The 25,893-nt window shown below is 44.5% G+C and overlaps 1 protein-coding gene across 1 annotated transcript in view; it reads right to left on the bottom strand.

The window, feature by feature from the left end:
* ZC4H2 (zinc finger C4H2-type containing) overlaps positions 1 to 5,203 on the bottom strand; it is a 28,670-nt gene extending 23,467 nt beyond the window's left edge. Inside the window, exon 1 of the mRNA XM_077476317.1 lies at positions 5,029 to 5,203. Coding sequence (XP_077332443.1) covers positions 5,029 to 5,081 — 53 coding nt within the window. The 5' untranslated portion in view covers positions 5,082 to 5,203. The remainder of the gene's footprint in view (positions 1 to 5,028) is intronic.
* Between the last annotated feature and the right edge of the window lie 20,690 nt (positions 5,204 to 25,893).

The raw sequence follows: 25,893 nt of genomic DNA on the forward strand, positions 1-25,893 counted from the left end.
ATAAGGAATCATAGGACCGCAGAAGGCCTCAAAGCCGCGGCCTAAATTTTCGGCCGCCGGCGGAACGGCCCGACGCGATCACGCTGGGGGGGTCCACAGAGACAGGATACCCCCAGCTGTGCTGCCCCAGGCGCGAGGTCGCTATTTCTAGTCGCCAATGCGACCTGGCGCCCGGGTTTTGTCGAGCCCTGCTCTAAAATTATGGACAGTCTCGAGGCACCCCATTCTAAAACATAAAAAGCTATTCTAAAAGTTCTACTTAATGCACCAACATCCACACACATAAAATAAAAAACCTCTAAGATTGGGTGTCCTGACTAATTAAAATATACTTGTGCACATTAGTACTGATTAGTATTCCAGTGTTTCTTTTCTTCCTCAGTTTTTCTCCATCACTAAGCTAATATGACCCCAGCGCTGATGGAGAGGAGCAGGGGAGAATCAAACAAAGATGTTGTACAGTCGACCGACATCCTCCTTATCAACTGATGATATCATTGGTTGTTAGGATGCCGATGGCTAGAGGGTCGTAATGGTGTACAATGAAAACCTGTGGCTTTGTGTAACTAAAAAGCAGGTCTCACCCATCCACTGACTTGTATACAATTTTTGGGCATTTTGCCAAGGCACCCCCTGAAGAAGAAGAAACCTCAAGGCACCCCCTGAAGAAGAAGAAACCTCGAAGAAGAAACGAAGAAGAAGAAGAAACGAAGAAGAAGAAGAAACGAAGAAGAAGAAGAAACGAAGAAGAAGAAGAAACGAAGAAGAAGAAGAAACGAAGAAGAAGAAGAAACCTCAAGGCAACCCCTGAAGAAGAAGAAGAAGAAACCTAAAGGCACCCCCTGAAGAAGAAGAAGAAGAAACCTAAAGGCACCCCCTGAAGAAGAAGAAGAAGAAACCTAAAAGGCACCCCCTGAAGAAGAAACCTAAAGGCACCCCCTGAAGAAGAAGAAGAAGAAACCTCAAGGCAACCCCTGAAGAAGAAACCTCAAGGCAACCCCTGAAGAAGAAGAAGAAGAAGAAACCTCAAGGCAACCCCTGAAGAAGAAGAAACCTCAAGGCAACCCCTGAAGAAGAAGAAACCTCAAGGCAACCCCTGAAGAAGAAGAAACCTCAAGGCAACCCCTGAAGAAGAAGAAACCTCAAGGCAACCCCTGAAGAAGAAGAAACCTCAAGGCAACCCCTGAAGAAGAAGAAGAAGAAGAAACCTCAAGGCAACCCCTGAAGAAGAAGAAGAAGAAGAAACCTCAAGGCAACCCCTGAAGAAGAAGAAACCTCAAGGCAACCCCTGAAGAAGAAGAAGAAGAAGAAACCTCAAGGCAACCCCTGAAGAAGAAGAAGAAACCTCAAGGCAACCCCTGAAGAAGAAGAAGAAGAAACCTCAAGGCAACCCCTGAAGAAGAAGAAGAAACCTCAAGGCAACCCCTGAAGAAGAAGAAGAAACCTCAAGGCAACCCCTGAAGAAGAAGAAGAAGAAGAAACCTAAAGGCACCCCCTGAAGAAGAAGAAGAAGAAGAAGAAGAAGAAACCTCAAGGCACCCCCTGAAGAAGAATTAGAAACCTCAAGGCAACCCCTGAAGAAGAAGAAGAAGAAGAAGAAGAAGAAGAAACCTAAAGGCACCCCCTGAAGAAGAAGAAGAAGAAGAAACCTCAAGGCAACCCCTGAAGAAGAAGAAGAAGAAGAAGAAACCTCAAGGCAACCCCTGAAGAAGAAGAAGAAGAAGAAGAAGAAGAAGAAGAAGAAGAAGAAGAAACCTCAAGGCAACCCCTGAAGAAGAAGAAGAAGAAGAAGAAGAAGAAACCTCAAGGCACCCCCTGAAGAAGAATTAGAAACCTCAAGGCAACCCCTGAAGAAGAAGAAGAAGAAGAAGAAACCTCAAGGCAACCCCTGAAGAAGAAGAAGAAGAAACCTCAAGGCAACCCCTGAAGAAGAAGAAACCTCAAGGCAACCCCTGAAGAAGAAGAAGAAGAAGAAGAAGAAGAAACCTCAAGGCAACCCCTGAAGAAGAAGAAGAAGAAGAAGAAGAAGAAGAAGAAGAAGAAGAAGAAGAAGAAGAAGAAGAAGAAGAAGAAACCTCAAGGCAACCCCTGAAGAAGAAGAAGAAACCTCAAGGCAACCCCTGAAGAAGAAGAAGAAACCTCAAGGCAACCCCTGAAGAAGAAGAAGAAACCTCAAGGCAACCCCTGAAGAAGAAGAAGAAGAAGAAGAAACCTAAAGGCACCCCCTGAAGAAGAAGAAGAAGAAGAAGAAACCTAAAGGCACCCCCTGAAGAAGAAGAAGAAGAAACCTCAAGGCACCCCCTGAAGAAGAAGAAGAAGAAACCTCAAGGCAACCCCTGAAGAAGAAGAAGAAGAAGAAGAAGAAACCTCAAGGCAACCCCTGAAGAAGAAGAAGAAGAAGAAGAAGAAGAAGAAGAAGAAGAAGAAACCTCAAGGCAACCCCTGAAGAAGAAGAAGAAGAAGAAACCTCAAGGCAACCCCTGAAGAAGAAGAAGAAACCTCAAGGCAACCCCTGAAGAAGAAAAAGAAACCTCAAGGCAACCCCTGAAGAAGAAGAAGAAACCTCAAGGCAACCCCTGAAGAAGAAGAAGAAACCTCAAGGCAACCCCTGAAGAAGAAGAAGAAACCTCAAGGCAACCCCTGAAGAAGAAGAAGAAACCTCAAGGCAACCCCTGAAGAAGAAGAAGAAGAAGAAGAAGAAACCTAAAGGCACCCCCTGAAGAAGAAGAAGAAGAAGAAGAAGAAGAAGAAGAAGAAACCTAAAGGCACCCCCTGAAGAAGAAGAAGAAGAAGAAGAAGAAGAAGAAACCTAAAGGCACCCCCTGAAGAAGAAGAAGAAGAAGAAGAAGAAGAAACCTCAAGGCACCCCCTGAAGAAGAAGAAGAAGAAACCTCAAGGCAACCCCTGAAGAAGAAGAAGAAGAAGAAACCTCAAGGCAACCCCTGAAGAAGAAGAAGAAGAAACCTCAAGGCAACCCCTGAAGAAGAAGAAGAAGAAACCTAAAGGCACCCCCTGAAGAAGAAGAAACCTCAAGGCAACCCCTGAAGAAGAAGAAGAAGAAACGAAGAAGAAGAAGAAGAAGAAGAAGAAGAAGAAGCAGCGAAGAAGAAGAAGCGAAGAAGAAGAAGCGAAGAAGAAGAAACGAAGAAGAAGAAACGAAGAAGAAGAAGAAGAAGAAACCTCAAGGCAACCCCTGAAGAAGAAGAAGAAGAAGAAGAAGAAGAAGAAACCTCAAGGCAACCCCTGAAGAAGAAGAAGAAGAAACCTCAAGGCAACCCCTGAAGAAGAAGAAGAAGAAGAAGAAACCTCAAGGCAACCCCTGAAGAAGAAGAAGAAGAAGAAACCTCAAGGCAACCCCTGAAGAAGAAGAAGAAGAAGAAGAAACCTCAAGGCAACCCCTGAAGAAGAAGAAGAAGAAGAAGAAACCTCAAGGCAACCCCTGAAGAAGAAGAAGAAGAAGAAACCTCAAGGCAACCCCTGAAGAAGAAGAAGAAGAAGAAACCTCAAGGCAACCCCTGAAGAAGAAGAAGAAGAAGAAGAAACCTCAAGGCAACCCCTGAAGAAGAAGAAGAAGAAGAAGAAACCTCAAGGCAACCCCTGAAGAAGAAGAAGAAACCTCAAGGCAACCCTTGAAGAAGAAGAAACCTCAAGGCAACCCCTGAAGAAGAAGAAGAAGAAGAAGAAGAAGAAACCTCAAGGCAACCCCTGAAGAAGAAGAAGAAGAAGAATAAGAAGAAGAAACCTCAAGGCAACCCCTGAAGAAGAAGAAGAAACCTCAGGGCAACCCCTGAAGAAGAAGAAGAAGAAACCTCAAGGCAACCCCTGAAGAAGAAGAAGAAGAAGAAGAAACCTCAAGGCAACCCCTGAAGAAGAAAAAAAAACCTCAAGGCAACCCCTGAAGAAGAAAAAGAAACCTCAAGGCAACCCCTGAAGAAGAAAAAGAAACCTCAAGGCAACCCCTGAAGAAGAAAAAGAAACCTCAAGGCAACCCCTGAAGAAGAAAAAGAAACCTCAAGGCAACCCCTGAAGAAGAAACCTCAAGGCAACCCCTGAAGAAGAAACCTCAAGGCACCCTGGTGGAAAAGGGATTACAGGATATAGCTTAGACTGCATTCACACCTGGGCGACACGGGATCATTGCATTTTTTTGTGCTTTTTTGGCGTGACATGTAGGGCCACTTTTTTACTTGAATGAACTGCCCTATACTCTTAAAAACGCACAAAAGTAGCTCCAGTGCTTTTTTTTGGAGCCCACACATTTTTGAATAACGCGTTTTTACACATTTTTTTTTTGTATGTTACAAAATGACATATTTAGCGCATTTGGGGTGTCATTAAAAGAAATGACACCCAAACACGCGCTTTCGGCAAAGGTCATCTGGTTCGGTCTGATGGGCTGCAGCGGTGAGGATTCCCCCCATCCACCCCCAATGTGTAGGTGAGAAAATCGGCTCGGATTTTTTGGAATGTATGGCCAGCTTTAATGTCACTTGGAAATGGCATAGTTACAGACAATACAGAGGGGTGCTTAAAAACCAGTACCGCTTCCATCAGACACAGGTTACAAAGGGGACACAATCATCTCTCTTCTCCTTATGTTGGAGGCCAGCAGGAGGAAATCAGATGGCTTTTGTGTCCACCATCCGTGGAAATGAATGGGGATAGAACCTGTCCACACCGGACACTCAGCCCACTGCTCTGATTGGGGGTCATTGTTCTCACCCTCCGATCTGTCATAAATCTACCATAGAGAGAAAGCAAAGCCTGATGATAGAATGGAGCAGATCTACAAGTGATCGCTGTGCGGAGATCCATCCTGACAGCCAGGGATCCCCAATGGGGAATGAATGGCTCCTCTACATCTATTATATCCACATGCTGGCTGCAGCACCTGCTGGACCACCCGACCCCCTGCTGACCTCCGATCATCTAATCATCGTCTCCGATTATCTGAATTCCTCCTAAAACAACAATAGTGTCCATGCAGAGGAGAATCCCCCACCGATCGCCCATACACACACACAGTACCTGATCTCCTTGATGCTCTCCAGCTTACACATGATCTCCTGCTCATCCCCCATGCTCTGCACTTTACACTTCACCGTCCAGTGGAATGTGAAAAGCACCAACAACACAGTACAATGGATTGAGATGTGAGCACAGCTCCGAGCAGGCACAGGGACACTCCGCACTGCTGCTGGGAAATGAAGTCCTCTCTACCGCCCCCACTATAGCTGGCGTCCGGCTCCAGGACTACATCTCCCAGAAGGCTCCGCGCTCCTGTACACTATCTACTTCCTGCAGGCGATTGCTCTCTTACTCACAGTCTTAATCAATGTGCTGGAGCTAATGATGTGAGAGCTTGTCAGGGGAGGGAGGGCAGAGCTTTGTGCCAGATTAATGGCAGACAGAAGATCACAATATATTGCTTTCTCTAATGAGTGTGTTGCCCTGCTGGGAAGATCGGTGATATCCTTGTCCTCGGCTGACTGCACCTTCCATTTATCAATGGCTTATTAGTGTGAGCAGGAAAATGTCTAGGATTAGAATAATGGGCTCTTCCCTCTTATAATGGGCTCTTCTCCCTTATAATGGCTTCTTTCCTCTTATAGTGGGCTCTTCCTTAGAATAATGGGCTCTTTCCTATTATAATCTTTCCTATTATAATGGGCTCTTCCCTCTTATAATGGCCTTGTCCCTCTTATAATGGGCTCTTCTCTATAATAATGCGCTCCCTATTATAATGGGCTCGTCCCCGTTATAATGGTCTCTTCCCTAGAATAATGGCCTCTTCCCTCTTATAATGGCCTCTTCCCTAGAATAATGGCCTCTTCCCTCTTATAATGGCCTCTTCCCTAGAATAATGGCCTCTTCCCTAGAATAATGGGCTCGTCCCCCTTATAATGGGCTCGTCCCTCGAATAATGGGCTCGTCCCTCGAATAATGGGCTCCTCCCTAGAATAATGGGCTCTTTCCTATTATAATCTTTCCTATTATAATGGGCTCTTTCCTATTATAATCTTTCCTATTATAATGGGCTCTTTCCTATTATAATGGGCTCGTCCCTAGAATAATGGCCTCTTTCCTAGAATAATGGCCTCTTTCCTATTATAATCTTTCCTATTATAATGGGCTCGTCCCTGTTATAATGGGCTCGTCCCTAGAATAATGGGCTCTTTCCTAGAATAATGGGCTCTTTCCTAGAATAATGGGCTCTTTCCTATTATAATCTTTCCTATTATAATGGGCTCTTCCCTATTATAATGGGCTCTTCCCTAGAATAATGGGCTCTTCCCTATACCGACCCTTCAGAATATCCATCAGGACTCACATTAAGGGCTCATTTCTGCCACTATCTCTGCTTTTACTGTGTGGTTCTGCGTGTGCGTTTTTTGGAATTCGTTACGCAGTTGCATTTAAAATATGCAGAATGCTGTACTTTTTTCAAAACATTGCAGTGGCATAAACTAGGCTCATTGGAATACATGAACTTTTATTGCATATGCATTTTATGCTGCGTTTAACCACTTGGGCACTTATACCCCCCTTCCTGCTCAGACCAATTTTCAGCGCTCTCGCATTTTGAATGACAATTACTCAGTCATGCAACACTGTACTCGTATGACATTTTTGTCCTTTTTTTTTCCCACACAAATAGAGCTTTCTTTTGGTGGTATTTTATCACCACTGGGTCTGGATTTTTTTGTGCGCTATAAATGAAGAAAATCCAAAAATTTTGTTTAAAAAAAAAAAATGCATTTTTGTTTGTTTCTGTCATAAAATTTTGCTAATTAGTAATTTTTCTTCAAAAATTTTGGCCAAAATTTATACTGCTACATATCTTTGGTAAAAATAACCCATATCAGTGTATATTATTTGGCCTTTGTGAAAGTTATAGGGCTCCTTCACACGGACATGTCCGTATACGGAGCCCGCTCTGCTCAGCGGGGGATCGCTCCGTCAATCCTCACTGAACAGGAAGATGACGGGTCTGTCTCTGTGCAAAGATGGACCTGTCAGAGCGCCGTTCCCTCCTATGGGGGAATCGGATGAGGATGGACCGCGGAGTCCATCGTCACCCGGTCCAATCCTCAGACGGATGGAAAAGCAGGTTTTTCCTCTGTTACACTTTTTCGGATGGGAGCGGGTCGGATGTCAGTGGACGTGTCACCGCTGACATCCGACGATCCATAGAGGTCTATGGAGCGTCAGTTCAGGTCCGCCTAAAAAGCTGCTGGCAGATCTGAACGGACAGACCGTGTGAAAGAGGCCATAGAGCAGTGATTCTCAACCAGGGTTCCTCCAGAGGTTGCTAGGGGTTCCTTCAGCATTGGGCAATTTCTGCCTCTCAGATAAGTTCCCACTCACACCATTGATCTTTTTAGCTATCTGTAAGGAGGTAATTCTTCCCAATGACCACAAGTGTAAGGACCATTCTTCCCACTGACCATCACACTAATGTATCATGAGTTGTAGATTTCTAATTTTTAGCAGGGGTTCCCCGAGACCGGAGAACTATTTCAAGGGTTCCTCTGTGCTGAAAAGGTTGAGAAAGGCTGCCATAAAGTCTGCAATCTATGGTGTCAATCATTGAAAATTGATCACACCTGATTTACAGATCTTAGATACTATCTAATTTCTTGAGACACAAAACTAATAGCAGGAATACACGGTCAGAAAATCCTCGACCGCCGAGCAATGAAACAGCGTTCGTTGGTCGAAATTGTCACCAACATTAACCAATCAAAAACATTTTTTTTAATAGAGCAATCATTTTCATACATAGTGTTGACGTCTCACGTACAAGTGGGGTCTTTCTGCTTAAGCGTGATAATGTTCAAGAGATGTTTTACGGACGACCTTCACGCCAACGAATTGAATATCATTAGTTTGCAAACGATACAACACAATTTTTAAATCTTTTTCGTTCCTTCATAATATCAATATTGGGTATTACTTGCTGGGCATCAAGGAGTAGAAAATCAGCCAATCATTTGCAGAACAAATACCCCCCAAATGACCCCTTTTTGGAAAGTAGACAAGCGGCATGTTGATTTTTTTTTTTAAGTTGTAATTGTTTTCATTTAATTTTCTCTTCCCCCCCCCCCCCCCAAAAAATGTTTCATATTAACAGGTTATTACTCACACACATAATGTGTATACTTGCAACTACGTCCCAAAATACATTCTTCTACCGGCGATACCACATGTGTGAGACTTTTACACAGTCTGGCCACATAGAGAGGCCCAACATGCAGGGAGCACCTTCATGTTTTTAGCGACATAAATTACACACATAATTTCTAGACTACCTCTAAGCCCTTGTACACACGGTCGGACATTCTGACAACAAAATCCATCGGATTTTGTGCGAAGCTGGTGTTGCATACACACGGTCGGGCAAAGTTGTCAGAAAATCCGATCGTTCGATCACAGGGAGCAGAAATCAGTGACACTGTCCCCGATCACAGGGAGCAGAGATCAGTGACACTGTCACTAGGCAGAATGGGGAGATGCTTGTTTACATTAGCACCTCCCCGTTCTTCCTCTCCGTGAAACAATCGCGGGTATGCCCACGCCGATCAAGTCCACGGGACCCACGACCCGACTCATGGAGCTTGCCGTGGGCATGCGCCCACAGGCCACCTCTTAAAGGGCAACGCACAGGTATGTGATTTTGCCTGTACGAGCCCTTCTGGCGACGTATATCGGCGTGAGGTGGGTGGCAAACAGTTAACCACTTCAATACAGGGCACTTTTAGCCCCTCCCTCCCAGGCTAATTTGTCAGACTTTGAATGACATTTGTGCGATCATGCAACACTGTAACCAAATAGAGCTTTCATTTGGTGGTATTTGATCTATACTTTATTTTTTGCTAAACAAATTAAAAAAAGACTGACATTTTTGAAAAAAAAAAAAGTTTATTTGTTTCTGTTATAAAATTTTGTAAATAAGTTTTCTCTTTCACTGATGGGCTCTGATGAGGAGGTACTAATATGCAGCACTGATGGCCACTGATAGATGGCACTGACAGGCAGCACTGATGAGGAGGCACTGACAGGCATTACTGATAGGCACTGATTGCTATCTTTGATGGGCACAAATTGTCATCTGGGACAGGCACCTCTGATAGGGGCACTGATTATCAGCCCAGACTCCCCTGTCAGGAAAGCCGCTGATCGGCTCTCCTCTGCTCGCACCTTGTCAGCGTGAACTAAGGAAAGCCGATTACCAGGACTTCCTGGTTCCCACTGTGATTAGCCACAGCTGATCACGTGATAGAGAGCCTACGCCACGGGCTCTTTACTGAGATCGGAGACACACTGCACGCCCCAGGTTATCCTGCTGGACGTCATATGACACCCAGTCAGAATAGCTGATCCCCCGCCCGGCCGTCATTCTGCTTTAGGCCGGGTGTAATGTGGTTAAGGATACTGAACATTTCTAACATGAGGTTTCTTTTGGGCAACAGTTTCAGTAAAGTTAGTAAACGTAAAAAAAAAAAAAATCCTACTGCAAGATAATATCATAAAGTGGTAGCAGGGCCGGGACAAGGGGTGGGCAGGAGGGACCGCTGCCCCTGGCACAATGTTTTATTGCAGGGGTAGGGGGAACCCTGACCCTAACCCTAAAGGGAAAGGGGGGCGCAGTTTGGCATCTTTGCCCTGGGCGCTGGATGACTTTGTCCCGGCACTGAGTGCTAGTATGCATCGCACACTAGCACGTTATGAAAAACTTAGCTTAAAAAAGCCCTCCATTGGCCCGCTGACAAGGCTTCCATCTTCACCCGGCCTTCCTTCTGGGTTCATGGTCTCCAGCTATTTGAATGACCAAGCTGCGGTGACTTTGTGTCAGCGAGCTAATAGAGAACATACAAAGGAAATCTCCTACTTGTTCATCAGAGTAAAGTTTTTTCCTGTTTAAAGCCTATTACACACCACTAGTTTTTTTTTTTTTTGGTCTTGAGCCTTTGACAGAAGCTGGCCTTTCGGACCGGCTGCGATACACCAGCCAATTTCGGCCAACATTCGGCTGGTGTGTAGTAGGCTTTAGACCAGATCAGTCCATGCTCAAGAAAGAGGGATCACATACAGGTAATACTTCCTCTCAGGGCCGGGACAAGGGGTGGGCAGGAGGGACGGCTGCCCCTGGCGCAATGGTTTATTGCAGGGGTAGGGGGCACCCTGACCCTGACCCTGACCCTAACCCTAAGGGAAAGGGGGGCGCAGTTTGGCATCTTTGCCCTGGGTGCTGGGTGAACTTGTCCCGGCACTGCTTCCTCTACATCCCCATTGGAAGCGCACATCAGTGAAGGAGAAAAATTACCAAAAAAAAAGTTTAGCGAAAAAATAATGAACTCAATGGTGATTAAGTACCACCAAAAGAAAGCTTTATCTGTCTCAACAAATGATAAAAATGTCATATGAGTACAGTGTTGCATGACCGCACAGCTGTCATTTAAAGTGCTACAGCACTGAAAGCTGAAAATTGGCCTGGTCAGGAAGGGGGTATAAGCCCTGTGTCCATGTGGTTTATCATAGGTAGTAATAACCTGGAACTCAACTTGACCTGAATCACCAAGTCCTATTGCCATGCAGGGCCGGGACAAGGGGTGGGCAGGAGGGACGGCTGCCCCTGGCGCAATGGTTTATTGCAGGGGTAGGGGGGACCCTGACCCTAACCCTAAGGGAAAGGGGGGCGCAGTTTGGCATCTTTGCCCTGGGCGACCTTGTCCCGGCACTGTTGCCATGTACTGTATAAAACTGCTTGACTGGTTGTGTGATGTTTGGAAAGAACAATCAATGCTGGATGCAGTCTGCTTTACACAGTGGGGAGAAGTTCCTAGGCCATCCTCAGCTTCCCCTGCAATTAGAAAAACAATAGCCAGCACAGGAAGTCATTGTAACTTGAAAAGTCCTGCACTTTACATAGTGAAGAATGCAGACCTTCCAGCTGTATAGAATGATAATACCTTGGTCACACACAGCTGGGAAGTGCCACATGAGTACAACAATGCCACTACTTTCAATATGTGATATAGGTTTACCAAGAGTATTCATCAAAAGAGTTCTATAGTCACAGCATACACGTTCATATTATAACATCAGCATTGTAATATCAATACAAACAATTTGACAATCCAATAAAAAGCTTACTTGAAAAATCTTTCATGTTGCAAGTGCTACCTGTCGGCTGGTTATCTCTTTTCACAACCTCCTGGATTCCCTGCATACTTTTGTAGCTTCTTCTCTTCTGTTTACGTTCCATTTCTAAGAACTACAAATCCCATGGTACCTTACTGCCTGCAAGCAGTGATCCCTGTACCGACTCTGCCTCCTGAAACTCTTCTTCTCAGCACCTCTGAACTTCATAAGGCAGGCTGTGTGAAATGTGTGACACTTAAAGGGATTGTAAAGTGAATTTTTTTTTTTTTTTAAATAACAAACATGTTATACTTACCTCCACTGTGCAGCTCGTTTTGCACAGAGTGGCCCTGAACCTGCTCTTCTGTGGTCCCTCGGCGGCTGTCTCTGCTTCCTCCTGCAGGTACTTCTCACCTTCATGCGAGCTCCCTCGTATGGTGAGAAGCACCTGCGGGCGCGTTCCCGTGATACAGCCGGCGGCTATAGCCGCTCGCTGTATCACACAGCGCCGCCCCCCGGCGCTCCGCGTCAGTGGATGTGATTGATAGCAGCGCGAGCAAATGGCTGCGCTGCTTTCCATCCATCCACTCCAGCCAATCAGCGGCCAGGCTGAACGGTGGAAAGGACTTCGGGGGACGAGCGCGGGACTTTCGAGGGGTGATGTAAGTAAAAGGGGGGGGGGCTGGGGGCGCAGGCAGTGTCAGATGTTTTTTCACCTTAATGCATAGAATGCATTAAGGTGAAAAAACATTTACCTTTACAACCCCTTTAACCACTACAATACAGGGCACTTTCACCCCCTTCCTTCCCAGCCCAATTTTCAGCTTTCATCGCTCTAGCGCTTTCAGTGACAATTGCGCGGTCATGCTACACTGTACCCAAATGAAATTGTTATCATTTTTTTCGCACAAATAGAGCTTTATTTTGGTGTTATTTATTCACGACTCCGTTTTTTTTTTTTTTTGCGATATAAGCGCAAAAATAGCGGAAATTTGGAAAAAAAACTATATTTTCTTTTTTCTATTTGAAAAGAAATCCAATAAAATCAAATTTTGTCATAAATTTAAGCCAAAATGTATTCTGCTACATGTTTTTGGTAAAAAAAATTCTGTTAAGTGTATAATAATTGGTTTGTGTGATCACGGACATATGTACGCAAATGATCATGTACATATGTGTGCAGGTGATCACGTACATATGTGTGCAGATAATCATTGGGACATGTGATTTTAGTGGGACATATGTGGGGGACATGTTTTTATTATTAGGGACATGTGTTTTTATTATTTGGGGACATGTATGTTTTGGGGACATATGTGGGGACTGTGTTTGTACTGTGTGGTGTGTTGTGTGTGTACACTACACTGATGATCAGTGAGTAAAAAGCTGTAAAAAGCAGCCCATACTCACTGATCATCAGCCGGCTGCAGCGATCTGCTCTCTTCTCCTCAGCGGTGACTTCCGTGTGAGGAGAGGAGAGCCGATTGCCTAGCAACCGGCTGTTTGTTTACATCACATGACGGCCGTGATTGGACACGGCCGTCATGTGATCAGGAGGGCCAATCACAGAGCCCTCCTGCCGATCTGAGATGTGCCGTGTCCGGGTGACACGAGCACATCGGGATCACGCCGCTGCGCGGGCGCGCGCGCGCGCGATCCCGCTGCTCCTGAATGACGTTCCCAAACGTCCTATCAGGAGCAGGCGGCTCCCACCCGGCCGTATATACGCATTGGCCGGGTGGGAAGTGGTTAAGGATGTACACACGATCTGAAAAATCGTACAAAAAATATCGCTTTCAAAGCAATCGTATGATAATTGGATCAATAGTACAGAACTTTTAAGCGCCTGAATGAGACAGTCCATCCTAAAAAAAAATGTTTCTCTTACGATACCAGATCGTTCGATTTTTGTTTTAATTAGTACAGTTGTCTTTCAAAAAACATAATACAACTTGCGACATTACTTCCGATTTTTTTTATTCTGTCATAGGTACATTTTCGTAACTTTAGTAAACTCTTCATGTTCAATATGTGACTAACATGCAAAAAAAAAAAAAAACTGACGATCTGTCTTTGGATCGCGTGTACGGGGCTTTAGTCTAGGTTCACACCTATGCGCTTTTTAGTGCATTTTGCAGTTTACAGAAATGTACTACAATCCATTTAACATGATTTCCTATGGGACACGTCTATGCGTTTTTCAGCTGCTGCATTTTTTGGAAAGGGTCAGGGACTTTATCTCTCCAGAAGATTGCGTGTAATAGGCTTCAGTGGACCCGCATCAAAAAGGCAAGTGTTGCTTTTGTTGTTGTTTTTGCGTGTAAAAATGCTCACCCAATCCATACCACGCCAATTATTTTTTTTTAAATGGCATGGGGTCACCTCCTCAAAATCCATACCAGACCCTTATCCGAACATGTAGGCCAGGAAGGGGGGGGGGGGGGGGCGGGCAGCGAGACCCTCTTACCCACAACCTTGGCTGGTGGTAGTGGGAGTCTGCCCACGGGGAGCTTATTGCAATATGGAAGCCCCCTTTAACAAGGGGGCCCCCAGATCCCAGACCCCCCCCAATAGAAATCAGTATGGGGTACATATTACCGGTACCCATTCACCAAAGGTGTAGTGTAAAAAAATGACAGTAGACCGTTTGACAAGTCTTTTATTTAACCACTTTACGACCAGCGTACACCGATGCATGTTCAGTTTTTGAAGAGGGATATCTCTGTAACGGCAGCAGCTGCTGCCACAACCAAGATATCCATCTCTTCAGGCACCGGTCGTGTGTACGATAATGGTGGTCTCTGCGGTGGATTCACTGTGATATCACCATTATTGGCGGCGGAAGAGATGCCACCCCCCTCCCGCGTCCTCCGCTGCTTACCAGAGACGTCTGTAGCGGCGGAGGCGATCGGGACCTGCCTTGTCTGTGGTATGGAGATGAGTGAGGCTAAGATGGCCCCAAACCATCTCTATATCCTAGCTTGGCAGAAGTGACGTCAAAACGTCACTTCCGCCCATACCTCTTAAAGGCACGTTTTTTCAATGTTATTTTTTCAAAAAGACAATTTTTTTTATTTTTATTTTTTATTGCATTTAAGTCCAAATATGAGATCTGAGGACTTTTTGATCCCAGATCTCATATTTAACAGGACCTGTCATGCTTTTTTCTATTACAAGGGATGTTTACATTCCTTGTAATAGGAATAAAAGTGATCCAATTTTTTTTTGTGTAAAAATAAATAAAATCAAGTAAACCCTGTCCCGACGAGCTCGCACGCAGAAGCGAACGCATATGTGAGTAGCGCCCGCATATGAAAATGGTAGTCAAACCACACATGTGAGGTATCGCCGCGATCGGTAGAGAGAGAGAAATAATTCTAGCCCTAGACCTGTAACGCAAATCATGCAACCTGTAGAATTGTTTAAATGTCGCTTATGGAGATTTGAGGGTAAAAGTTTGACGCCATTCCATGAGCGGCGCAATTTTGAAGCGTGACATGTTGGGTATCAATTTACTTGGCGTAACATTATCTTTCACAATATAAAAGAAAATTGGGCTAATTTTACTGTTTTGTTATTTTTTTATTCAAAAAAGTAAATTTTTTGCAAAAAAAGTGCGCTTGTAAGAACGCTGTGCAAATACGGAGTGAAAAAAAGTATTGCAATGACCGCCATTTTATTCTCTAGGTGTAAAAAAAAAAAAAAAAAAATATTATATTATATATAATATATTATTTTATTTTTATTTTATTTTTTTTACACCTAGAGAATAAAATGGCGGTCATTGCAATTCTTTTTTTCACTCCGTATTTGAACAACGTTCTTACAAGCGCACTTTTTTTCTAGCAAAAAAAACTGTCTGAAAAAGAGTCTCGGTCCTCAAGTGGTTAAAAAAAAGACGTCTTCTGGTGTAGATCCATCGTCAATCACGATGCCCACCGCCACCGGCAACCCCAAAAAAAGAAAAAAAAAAGTCCACTGACAGCTCTTAACTAACTAAGGGGTGGGGGCCACCCTGTGACATCACCAGGTAACCCCGCCTCCTTGTGTCGTCGTCAGCCAGGAGCATGCTGATGACTCATTTGTTAAGGACGCAGCAGCCACCCAGTCCTTAAAAAGGTAGTAAACCCTGATGAGTTTACTTCCTCTTTGTCTCCCTGCAAAGGTAAAGCATAATGGACTACTATGCATCACATAGTAGACCATTATGTGTCACTTACCTGACACAGGAGCCAGCGAAGTCACCGCTGTCCCCTGTAGTCCGGAGCGTCCATCTTCTTCCCGGTATCGCTGCTCCGGCCACTCACAGCGCCGAAGCAGCAATGACATCACTCCAGCGCATGCGCATGGGAGCCGCCACTTAGAGCATATCGCCATTAGCAGCGGCATGCTGCTAACGGCGATAGTGCGCCTGCGTGCCGCTGTCTACGGCGCATGCTCCGCAGACAGCTGTCACTGTCTTTTTGCAAATATCTCCTAAACCGTGTAGGTTTAGGAGATATTTATTGGACCTACAGGTAAGCCTTAATCTAGGCTTACCTGTAGGTCAAAGTAGTTTATAAGGGTTTACAACCACTTTAAAAACCGGCTATTCACAGTTTGTTAAGGAGAAGAAAAAAAAATAGAATGCAAAACGCATGAAAAATGCATTCAAATACACAGGTTGAAAAAAAGGCAAAATGCACCACAAAACACACTGGAAAACCACATCAACTGCAATCGCATAGATGTAAACCTAGCCCCCGTTCCCATGAATGAGAGGCTGACAGCTCCCACAGCTACTTGCGGCCTCTTGCATGTAATTGCTCAAGTAGCGATTACCTGCAAATGATCAGCCCTTGATGCAGATTAGCTGTGGGAGCTGTCAGCCATTGCTTTCAATGGGGCTTCCACCCATATCTACTCAATCGGAACCCCTGCTGCATCTCTAGCTTGTAATCACTATTTTCAAATGTCACATGATTTTATATTTTAGCCATAGATACACTTAACAAAAAAAAAAAAAAAAAAGGTAACAGAAACGCATATTAAAAAAAAGCTTGTGTTAGTAATGCAACATATTGAGAAAAAAACAAAATGAAGCAGAAGCCTTTAGTAAGGCAGTTGGTCGTGGGAGTTGCAGCCCTGTAATAGCTAACAACACATACGTTTGCAATCACTGTAGCACGAGCTATATAGATACAGAATAGCTGGCTTTTAAAGCATTAGTGTTCCTTCTGTCATTACTAGCACACCTCCAGCAGCGGGATCCCTTCAATACTTATACAGATGAGCATGCAGTGTAGGCTCATACACACACGTGATACATTCCAAGATCGACTTTTCTTCACATTCTGGAAGGTCCATACAAAGTAGGGTTGCCACCTTTTCTTCAAGACAAACACGAACACTTTAGCGGCCTGGGACACCTTGGCCCCAGCGAGAGTAGTAATACCTTGCCAGGGCTGTCTTTAATATTGATTGGATCCTGGGCAAAACTTTTCTTGGGGCCCCCCCCTCATACAGTTTTGCTCTCCACCTGCTCTGAGACATACAATAAATAGAAGCAAGACTCAAAATCAGTTTACTGAATCAGATCAGGCAGCTATTGCGATTGGTTGCCAGAGGTTACAGTGTATCATTACCGCTCACTGACTGGTTGCTAGAGGTTACAGTGTATCATTACCGCTCACTGACTGGTTTGCGAGAGGTTACAGTGTATCATTACCGCTCACTGACTGGTTGCTAGAGGTTACAGTGTATCATTACCGCTCACTAACTGGTTGCTAGAGGTTACACAACACATTACAGGTCACTGATTAGTACCTAGTGGTTACAGCACATGATTTCTGCTTGTTGCTAGGTTGCTAGAGATTACTGTGGATATGACCTTGGGGGGCATGATATACATATCAATGCCGCCGGCCGCCACTATTTACATATGAATTCTGTCGCTATTTACATATGAATGCCGGTAATTGGCATGTAAACACAGGGTCTGCAGGTGAGTCATCTGTACATAACAATAGGGCAGAGCTGGGCAGCATTAGTAGCAGCACTTCACACTGAGATGTTGGAACACAGCACGGGACTAAAACCTCAAGGGACAAGGGAATTTAAACCAGGATAGTTGGCAAGTATGAGGCAGCTGCTTTGGGCCCCACAACAATGACAGGGCCCAGGGCAGCTGCCCCTTTTGGCCTGCCTTAAAAATGGCCCCGTGCGTTACGCATAGCTGGCCATAGGAAAAAGTGGGTGTGGCCAAATTCTCTTGCTGACATCATCGTCCTGCCCCCAGACAGCTGCCCGCAGATTCCAGAAGGCAACAGATTTGTGTACGACTATCTTGGTTACTCGGGGAGCCACAGCCCAGTCTGAATAATGTGTCCGGGTTTCAGTCCGCCTGAAACCTGGACACATAATTCGAAAAACCCTGACTGTCCGGGTGAATCCCAGCCAGGTGGCAACCCTAATACAAAGGCAGCTGTTTATATGAGCCAGGACACCTTATATTATGTTTAGTAGAAGGTACATGGAAAAGCTAGCTACAATATAGCTGTGTGCATCAAACACTTGGTGAGTGTGCAGCAGAATCAAGCACTGTTTTGGTGAACTTGGACCTACAGATAATAGCATGATACATATTTGTTATATGCGTTATTAATGGAGTGGTAAAAATATATAAATGACTTGTGAATGATGTACAAAGGTTAGGACAAGAAAAGTGGATCCATTGCCCAGGTAAATTCTCATTTACTGGGGCACGGGGAGTGATAAAGCTAGACTTGGAACTAAACTCTTTTAGTTAAAGGATAAGTTCACCTTTGGAAACATGTAACGTGTTCCCAATGCTGCAGCCACTGGTTACAGGTTCCAAAAGAAAAATAAATGCACATTTTATTACTTGCAAAAAAAGTGCATTTATTATTTTTTTCTAAAAAGTGAACTTATCCTTTGACAATAATTATTTGTAAGCTGCTAACATTAGTAAAAATATAAGAAAGTATTATATTATATTACTTGATTTAAACTTTTTTATTTTTTTATTTCTTCAGTTCCTGGCCTAGCCCAAAATAATGTCATACATCCCAGAAGTCTTCATGGGCATTTTTTTCTTTCATCTGGAGGAAGAGAGCAGCTAAGCACACATTCCTACCTGCATGCCTGAGCTAAGGCTGATGGATTCCTGGATGTAAATGCTATATGAATCATCTGTCCTTACTCAAGAGGGCTTGAAATGCTAGAGGGGTGTTTTTCAAAATGATTTCCCAGCAAAATAAACATTAAGACATGGATGGATGCGTGAGTTTGCTCTGAAACATAAAAATGTATTAAAGTGGTGTTGCCACCAAAAAATAAAAAGTTGTGTAAAATTCTTAAAAAAATAAATAATTGGAAAAATTTTTTTTTTTTTACTCACCTCTAAATACCTGTTGCTAGGGGGTCCCTCGTAGTCTGCCTTCTTCATTGCCCAGGCTGGTGAAATCACTTCCCCTCGTGCCGCACAGTCATCTGGGACCTGTCACGTGTCCCAGGTGACTCCGCGGCGTATCACGGCGCCCTGCGCCACTCGCGCATGCGCAGAGGGTGCCCGGCTGTGAAGCCACAGCCGGGTGCCCACAGTACGCATGACGGCGCCGCGAGCCGAGTGGGGAACGAGGGGGGGCTTAGTTCCCTCGCATCGCTGCACCCTGGGACAGGCAAGTGTCCGATTATTGAAAGTCAGCAGCTGCAGTATTTGTAGCTGCTGACTTTTAATTTTTTTTTTTTTTTTAGGGGGTACCCCACTTTAAATAGCGTTTTTGGGTTTGTAGTGCCTGGATACAGTTTAGTTCAGCTTTCACGCAAACAGCTCAGTATACAAATAAAGTACACATAAGTGAGCTATTTTACCTGATAAAAGATTTGTATTTTTATCTATCCAGTCACGGGATTTACACATATACAGCAGAGGCACTGTGCCGTCAGCTTAACCACTTCCCGACCGGCGCACGCCGATGTACGTCAGCAGGATGGCACGGGCAGGCATATTGGCGTACAGGTACGTCCATTTTAAAATGCCGCCTTGCCATTGCGTGCGCGCCGCTGGCGGCGCACTCGCGTGCCAGTCGGGACCCCTGTGAGTCCGGTCGCGGGTCCCGCGGACTCGAACGCCGCGGGGATACCCGCAATCGTCTCATGGGGCGGCTGAACGAGGAGATGCTGTTGTAAACAGCATCTCCCCATTCTGCCTAGCAACAAGTGACGCTGATTTCTGCTCCATGTGATTGGAGCAGAGATCAGTGTTCACTAACACAAAGCCCAGCCCACCACAGTTAGTAACACGCCCCTAGGAACACGCCCCTAGGAACACTTAACCCCTACACTGCCACCCCCTGGTTAACCCCTTCACTGCCAGTGTCATTTACACAGGAATCAGTGCATTTGTATAGCATTGATTGCTGTATACATGACAATGGTCCCAAAAATGTGTCAAAGATGTCCGATGAGTCCACCATAATGTCGCAGTCACAATAAAAAAAAAAATGCTGATCACCGCCATTACTAGTAAAAAAAAAAATTATTAATAAAAATGCCATAAAACTATCCCCTATTTTGTAAACGCTATAACTTTTTCGCAAACCAATCAATAATCGCTTATTGCGATTTTCTTTACCAAAAATATGTAGAAGAATATGTATCGGCCTAAACGGAGGGATATATATTTTTGGGGGATATTTATAATAACAAAAAGTAAAAAATAATGTGTTTATTTCAAAATTGTCGCTTTATTTTTGCTTATAGCGCAAAAATAAAAACCGCAGGGGTGATCAAATACCACCAAAAGAAAGCTCTATTTGTGGGAAAAAAAGGACGTCAATTTTGTTTGGGAGCCTAGCTGTTTTTTTATTTTTTTCTTGCATGTCCCCCTCGGATCTACGGTGACTTTACTTCCAAGTGCACTTGCAGTGCAAAATGGATTTTCCTTTAGTAAATAACCCCCAATATCTTTTACTTTTTGCCATAATATCCATATTTATCAAAAAAAATAAAAAATAAAATTTTTTCCTCAATTTAGGCCAAAATGTATTCTTCTACATATTTTTTGTAAAAAATAAAATAAAAAAATATCACAATAAGCGCATATTGATTGGTTTGCGCAAAAGTTATAGCGTCTACAAAATAGGGGATAGATTTATGGCATTTTTTACTAGTAATAGTGGTGATCTGCAATTTTTATCGGAACTGCGACATTATGGCGGACACATCGGACACTTTTGAAACCAATGACAATTATACAGCGAACAGTGCAATAAAAATACACCGATTACTGTGCAAATGTCACTGACAGGGAAGGGGTTAACACTAGGGGGCCATCAAGGGGTTAACTGTGTTCCCCATGTGTGTTTCTAACTGTGGGGGGATGGGACCGTCTAGGAGGAGAGAGAAAGATCGGTGTTCATACTTAGTATGAACACACGATCTGTCTCCTCTCCCCTGAAAGAAACGGGATCTGTGTGTTTACACACACAGATCCCGGTTCTCGCTCTGTCACGAGCGATCACGGGAGCCTGACGGTCATCGCGCCCCTAGTGGCCAAAAGGCGAAGCGATGTAGGGGAACGTAGTTTCACCCAGCCATGCATTTCTGCTGCAGTAAAACTGCGGTGGCTGGTCGGCAAGTGGTTAAAGCTCCCCTGCCCTATAGCCGCATAACTGCACGCAGCCAGTGGGAACAGATTCATTAAAAAGCCCACATTTGTAAAAGTTTCTGTCTGCAAAATTCCTATGTTTAAGACATCATATAGCAATAAACCTGCGAAAGTTGGGTTGCATCTTATAGATGTATATGTGTTGGCTCATAGGATGTATAAGATGATTAATAATAATAATATTTATATACAGTATAACCAGGATTTTGACCTATGGTTGTCCCTGAATATATATTTGAATACCCTGCCAGTGCATGTTCGGGGCTGGGAGAGGAGTAGTAACAGAGATGCAGGCTTTTTAAAGCAGTAATAAACCGCCAGAAAAAGAAAAAAAAAAAAACTGCATACTAGTACATTACAACAGACTTACCTGGACACAGAGCCCTCAAACAAAATGCTGTCACTGCTCCCCAGTGCTTCCATCTTCACCTGGTCTTCCTTTTGAGTTTGCAGACTCTGGTTGTATGAATGACCGGGGCCGTGATGACGTCACTCCCGCAGGTATGCTGTCCCTTCAGAGCGCATGCGCTGGTGACATCCCTGCATGCTGTGTGAATATCTCCTAAACTGTGCAAGAGAGTGAGAGTGATAACATTAAATTTAACACACCTGCTCCCCATTCACACCTGAGACCTTGTAACGAGTCACATGACACTGGGAGGGAAAATGGCTAATTGGGCCCAATTTGGACATTTTCACTTAGGGGTGTATTCACTTTTATTACCAGTGGTTTAGACATTAAAGGGGTTGTAAAGCTTAGTTTTTTATTTTCTAAATAGGTTCCTTTAACCACTTAAGGACCAGGCCTCTTTTTCGGACTTGGTGTTTCCATGTTTAACCACTTCAGATCCGCGCTATTGCCAAATGACGGCATTAGCGCGGACCTACATTTCCGGGACTACGTCTATTGACGTCGTCCCGGTTACGAGCGGCCTGCGCGCCCCCTGAGGGGCGCGCGCGGCGCGCTCTGTGATCGGCGAGTCCGTGAGACTCGCCTGATCACCGATCCGTGTAAGGGGTCGATCCCGACCCCTTATCACGTGATCAGCTGTCAGCCAATGACAGCTGATCATGTGATAGAACGGAGCCAGTAATCGGCTATTATTCCTCCTCGCGCTGACAGCGCGAGGAGAGAAAAAAAAAGCCGATCACCGGCGGCCGTGATCGGGACATCAGTCCCGATCACGGCCATCAATACAAGGGACCACCTGCCACCTGCCTGTGCCCACCTGCCTCCCGCAGTGCCATCCTGAAGTAAAATAAAAGCAAAAGTAAGTGCCCCCCGTCAGTGCCCCCCGTCAGTGCCCACAGTGCCACCCACAGTGCCACCCACAGTGCCACCCCACAGTGCCACCCCACAGTGCCACCCAATCTGCCTCAAAGGTGCTGCACCCCAGTGCCGCCCATCAGTGCCCAGCAGTGCCGCCCATCAGTGCCCAGCAGTGCCGCCTATCAGAGCCACCTATCAGTGCCACCTATCAGTGCCCATCAGTCCCATCTATCTGTGGTACCTATCAGTGCCCATCCGTGCCACCCATCCGTGCCACTTATCCGTGCCACCCATCTGTGCCATCTTATCTGTGCCCATCTTTGCCCATCAGTGCCGCCTTATCTGTGCCCATCGGTGCCGCCTTATCTGTGCCTATTAGTGCCGCCTTAACTATGCCTATCAGTGCCCACCGGTGCAGCCTATCAGTGCCCACCAATGCAGCCCATCAGTGCCCACCAATGCAGCCCATCAGTGCCCACCAATGCAGCCCATCAGTGCCCACCAATGCAGCCCATCAGTGCCCACAAATGCAGCCCATCAGTGCCCACCAATGCAGCCTATCAGTGCCGCCTAATCAGCGCACTTCAATGAAGGAGAAAAATGACCCGTTTGCAAAATTTTATAACAAACTATTAAAACATGATTTTTTTTTTTTGCATCTTTTTTTGTTTGTTTAGCAAAAAATAAAACTCCGAGCTGTAACTAAATACCACCAAAAGAAAGCTCTATTTGTGGGAAAAAAATGATAAAAATTTCATTTGGGTACAGTGTTGTATGACTGCGTAATTGTCACTCAAAGTGCATCAGCGCTGAAAGCTGAAAATTGGTCTGGGACTGAGGGGGGTTTAAGTGCCCAGTAAGCAAGTGGTTAAAACAGTTTTTTTTGCTAGAAAATTACTTAGAACCCCCAAACATTTTATATTGTTTTTTTTCTAACACCCTAGAGAATAAAATGGTGGTCATTGAAATACTTTCTTTCACACCGTATTTGCGCAGCGGTCTTAGAAGCGCACTTTTTTTGGAAAAAATTCACTTTTTTGAATAAAAAAATAAGAAAAAAATAATTTTTATACTGTGAAAGATAATGGTATGCCGAGTAAATTGATACCCAACATGTCACGCTTCAAAATTGCGCCCGCTCGTGGAATGGCGTCAAACTTTTAGCCTCAAAAATCTCCATAAGCGACATTTAAAAAATTCTACAGGTTGCATTTTTTGCGTTACAGAGGAGGTCTAGGGCTAGAATTATTGCTCTCGCTCTACCGATCGCGGCGATACCTCACATATGTGGTTTGACCACCGTTTTCATATGCGGGCGCTACTCACGTATGCGCTCGCTTCTGTGCGCAAGCTCGTCGTAACGGGGTGTTTTTAAAAAATTTTTTTTTTTTCTTATTTATTTTATTTATTTTTACACTTTTTAAAAAAAAAAAAATAAAATGGATCACTTTTATTCCTATTACAAGGAATGTAAACATCCCTTGTAATAGAAAAAAGCATGACAGGTCCTCTTAAATATGAGATCTGGGGTCAAAAGGTCCTCAGATCTCATATTTGGGCTAAAATGCAAAAAAAATAAAAAAAGAAAAAAAAGAAAATCTGACATTTAAAAAAAAAAATATACCTTTAAGAGGTATGGGCGGAAGTGACGTTTTGACGTCGCTTCCGCCCTCCTATGGTATAGAGACGAGTGGGGGCCATCTTAGCCTCACTTGTCTCTATGCCCAGCAGACGAAAGGACCCGATCGCCTCCGCCGCTACCGACGGCTCCGGTAAGCGGCGGAAGGTGCGGGAGGGCGGCGGGAGGGGGGGTGGCACCTCTCCCGCCGCCGATAGCGGTGATCTCGCGGCGAATCCGCCGCGGAGACCACCGTTATCGTACAGCCGACCGCCGCCTGAAGAGATGGATATCTCGGTTGTGGCAGCAGCTGCTGCCGTTACCGAGATATCCCTCTTCAAAAAATGGACGTACATCGTCGTGCGGCGGTCGGCAAGTGGTTAAGCTAGTGCATAGTTTGTTCACTTACCTTTTCCTTCACTTTCCCTTCTAAATGTTTTTTTTCTTTGTCTGAATTTCTCACTTCCTGTTTCTCCTCTGTAAACTTCTCACCATCATCCGAGCGGTGTTTAGTCAGCCAGAACAGCTTACTGAACAGTTTACTGAGGAGGAACAGGAAGTGAGAAATTCAGACAAAGAAAACAAAAAAAAAAAAAAAAAAAAAAACATTTAGAGGGGAAATTGAAGGAAAAGGTAAGTGAACCAACAATGCACTTAGCTTAAAGGAACCCATTTAGAAAATAAAAAACTAACCTTTACAACCCCTTTAATGGCTGTGTGTTGAGTTATTTTGTGGGGACAGCAGGTTTACACTGTTATACAAGCTGTACACACACTACTTTACATTGTAGCAAAGTGTCATTGTCAGGGTTGTCACATGAAGACATATAATAAAATATTTACAAAAATGTGAGGGGTGTTGGGACAAAGTTGTGGGGGAGGGGTTACAACCACTTTAAAGACCCGAGGATAGAACTGCTCAGTGTCATCCCATTCAGTTTCGAGGTCACTGCATCGTTTTATAACGATATAATATATTAGTGGTTATATTATCTTTATGAAAACATGTTACGACTTTGTGTGTTGGTAAGGGCCGGTTCACACAGCGAGGCGACACGGCTCGCCTCGCCTCGCTCCCGCAAGTCGCCCCCATTCTGTACAATGGAACCGTTCTGAGAGGAGCGACTCGAGTCGCTCCGACTCAGAAAAAAGGTTCCTGTACTACTTCGGGGCGACTTCGGGGGCGACTTGCATTGACTTCTATACAGAAGTCCTCTGCAAGTCGCCGCTGAGGTCCCCGCAGGTCGCGGCGAGGCAAGTCGGAGACGCCTCGCCGCGCCTCGCTGTGTGAACCGTCCCTTATGGTACTACTGTTAATTGCAACAAATTGTTTGTGATGCCAACCCTTTTTCTCAAACTATTTGACTTTAAAACTAAGTATTGTTGGATACCTGTCCTCTTTACCTGTAAACCTTGTTAAAACTTCAATAAAATTAGATTAAATGTAAAAAAAAAATAATAATAATCATTCACAATATTAGAAATGATTAAAAAAAATACAACTTTTTTAATTTTCTTCAGTACTGAACATTTTAAAGTAAATACTTTTTAAAACAAAAAGTTTTTTCCTAGGGTGCTCCAGGATCCCCACAATCAAGTATGGAAATCTTAACTTTCACCCCAAAGTCAGGCTCCCCCGTGCTCCTCCCTGCGCTCTGCACATCACCATTTAAAGGATTGGAAAGCAATATGTGGGAAAGAGCAAATGAGAACTCTGTCTTTAGATTTGCAGGCTGATATTTCATTGATGAGCACATTGGGTTTTATATAAAACTGAAGGTACATGCCAGCTGCCCTTGGTGCCTGCATTTAAAACCAGGTAAGTGTGAGATTTAAAGACAACACTTTCTTCCATATTCACTCACATGTAAACATCCTGTATAGTGCTCCACTGGTTGGTGCGGACATGCAGGCACAGCTCTTTGCAGTCTCGATGGACCGATAGTGCCTGCATGTAAACACTAACCAGTGGCCCAGTATACCTGCTAAAGTGATAAAGTCTTGCCTTTTAACCTTTTCAGCTCCACACGGTTTACCCCCCTTCATGACCAGGCCATGTTTTGTGATATGGCATTGAATTATTTAACTGACAATTGCACGGTCGTGCGACACTGTACCCAAATAAAATATATGTCCCTTTTCCCCAAGAGAACTTTCTTTTGGTGGTATTTGATTACCTCTGCAGTTTTT

This window comes from Lithobates pipiens, unplaced genomic scaffold (genome assembly GCF_037356315.1).
Source record: "Lithobates pipiens isolate NorthernLeopardFrog02 unplaced genomic scaffold, aLitPip1_a1.2 Scaffold_1, whole genome shotgun sequence".
Taxonomy (NCBI): domain Eukaryota; kingdom Metazoa; phylum Chordata; class Amphibia; order Anura; family Ranidae; genus Lithobates; species Lithobates pipiens.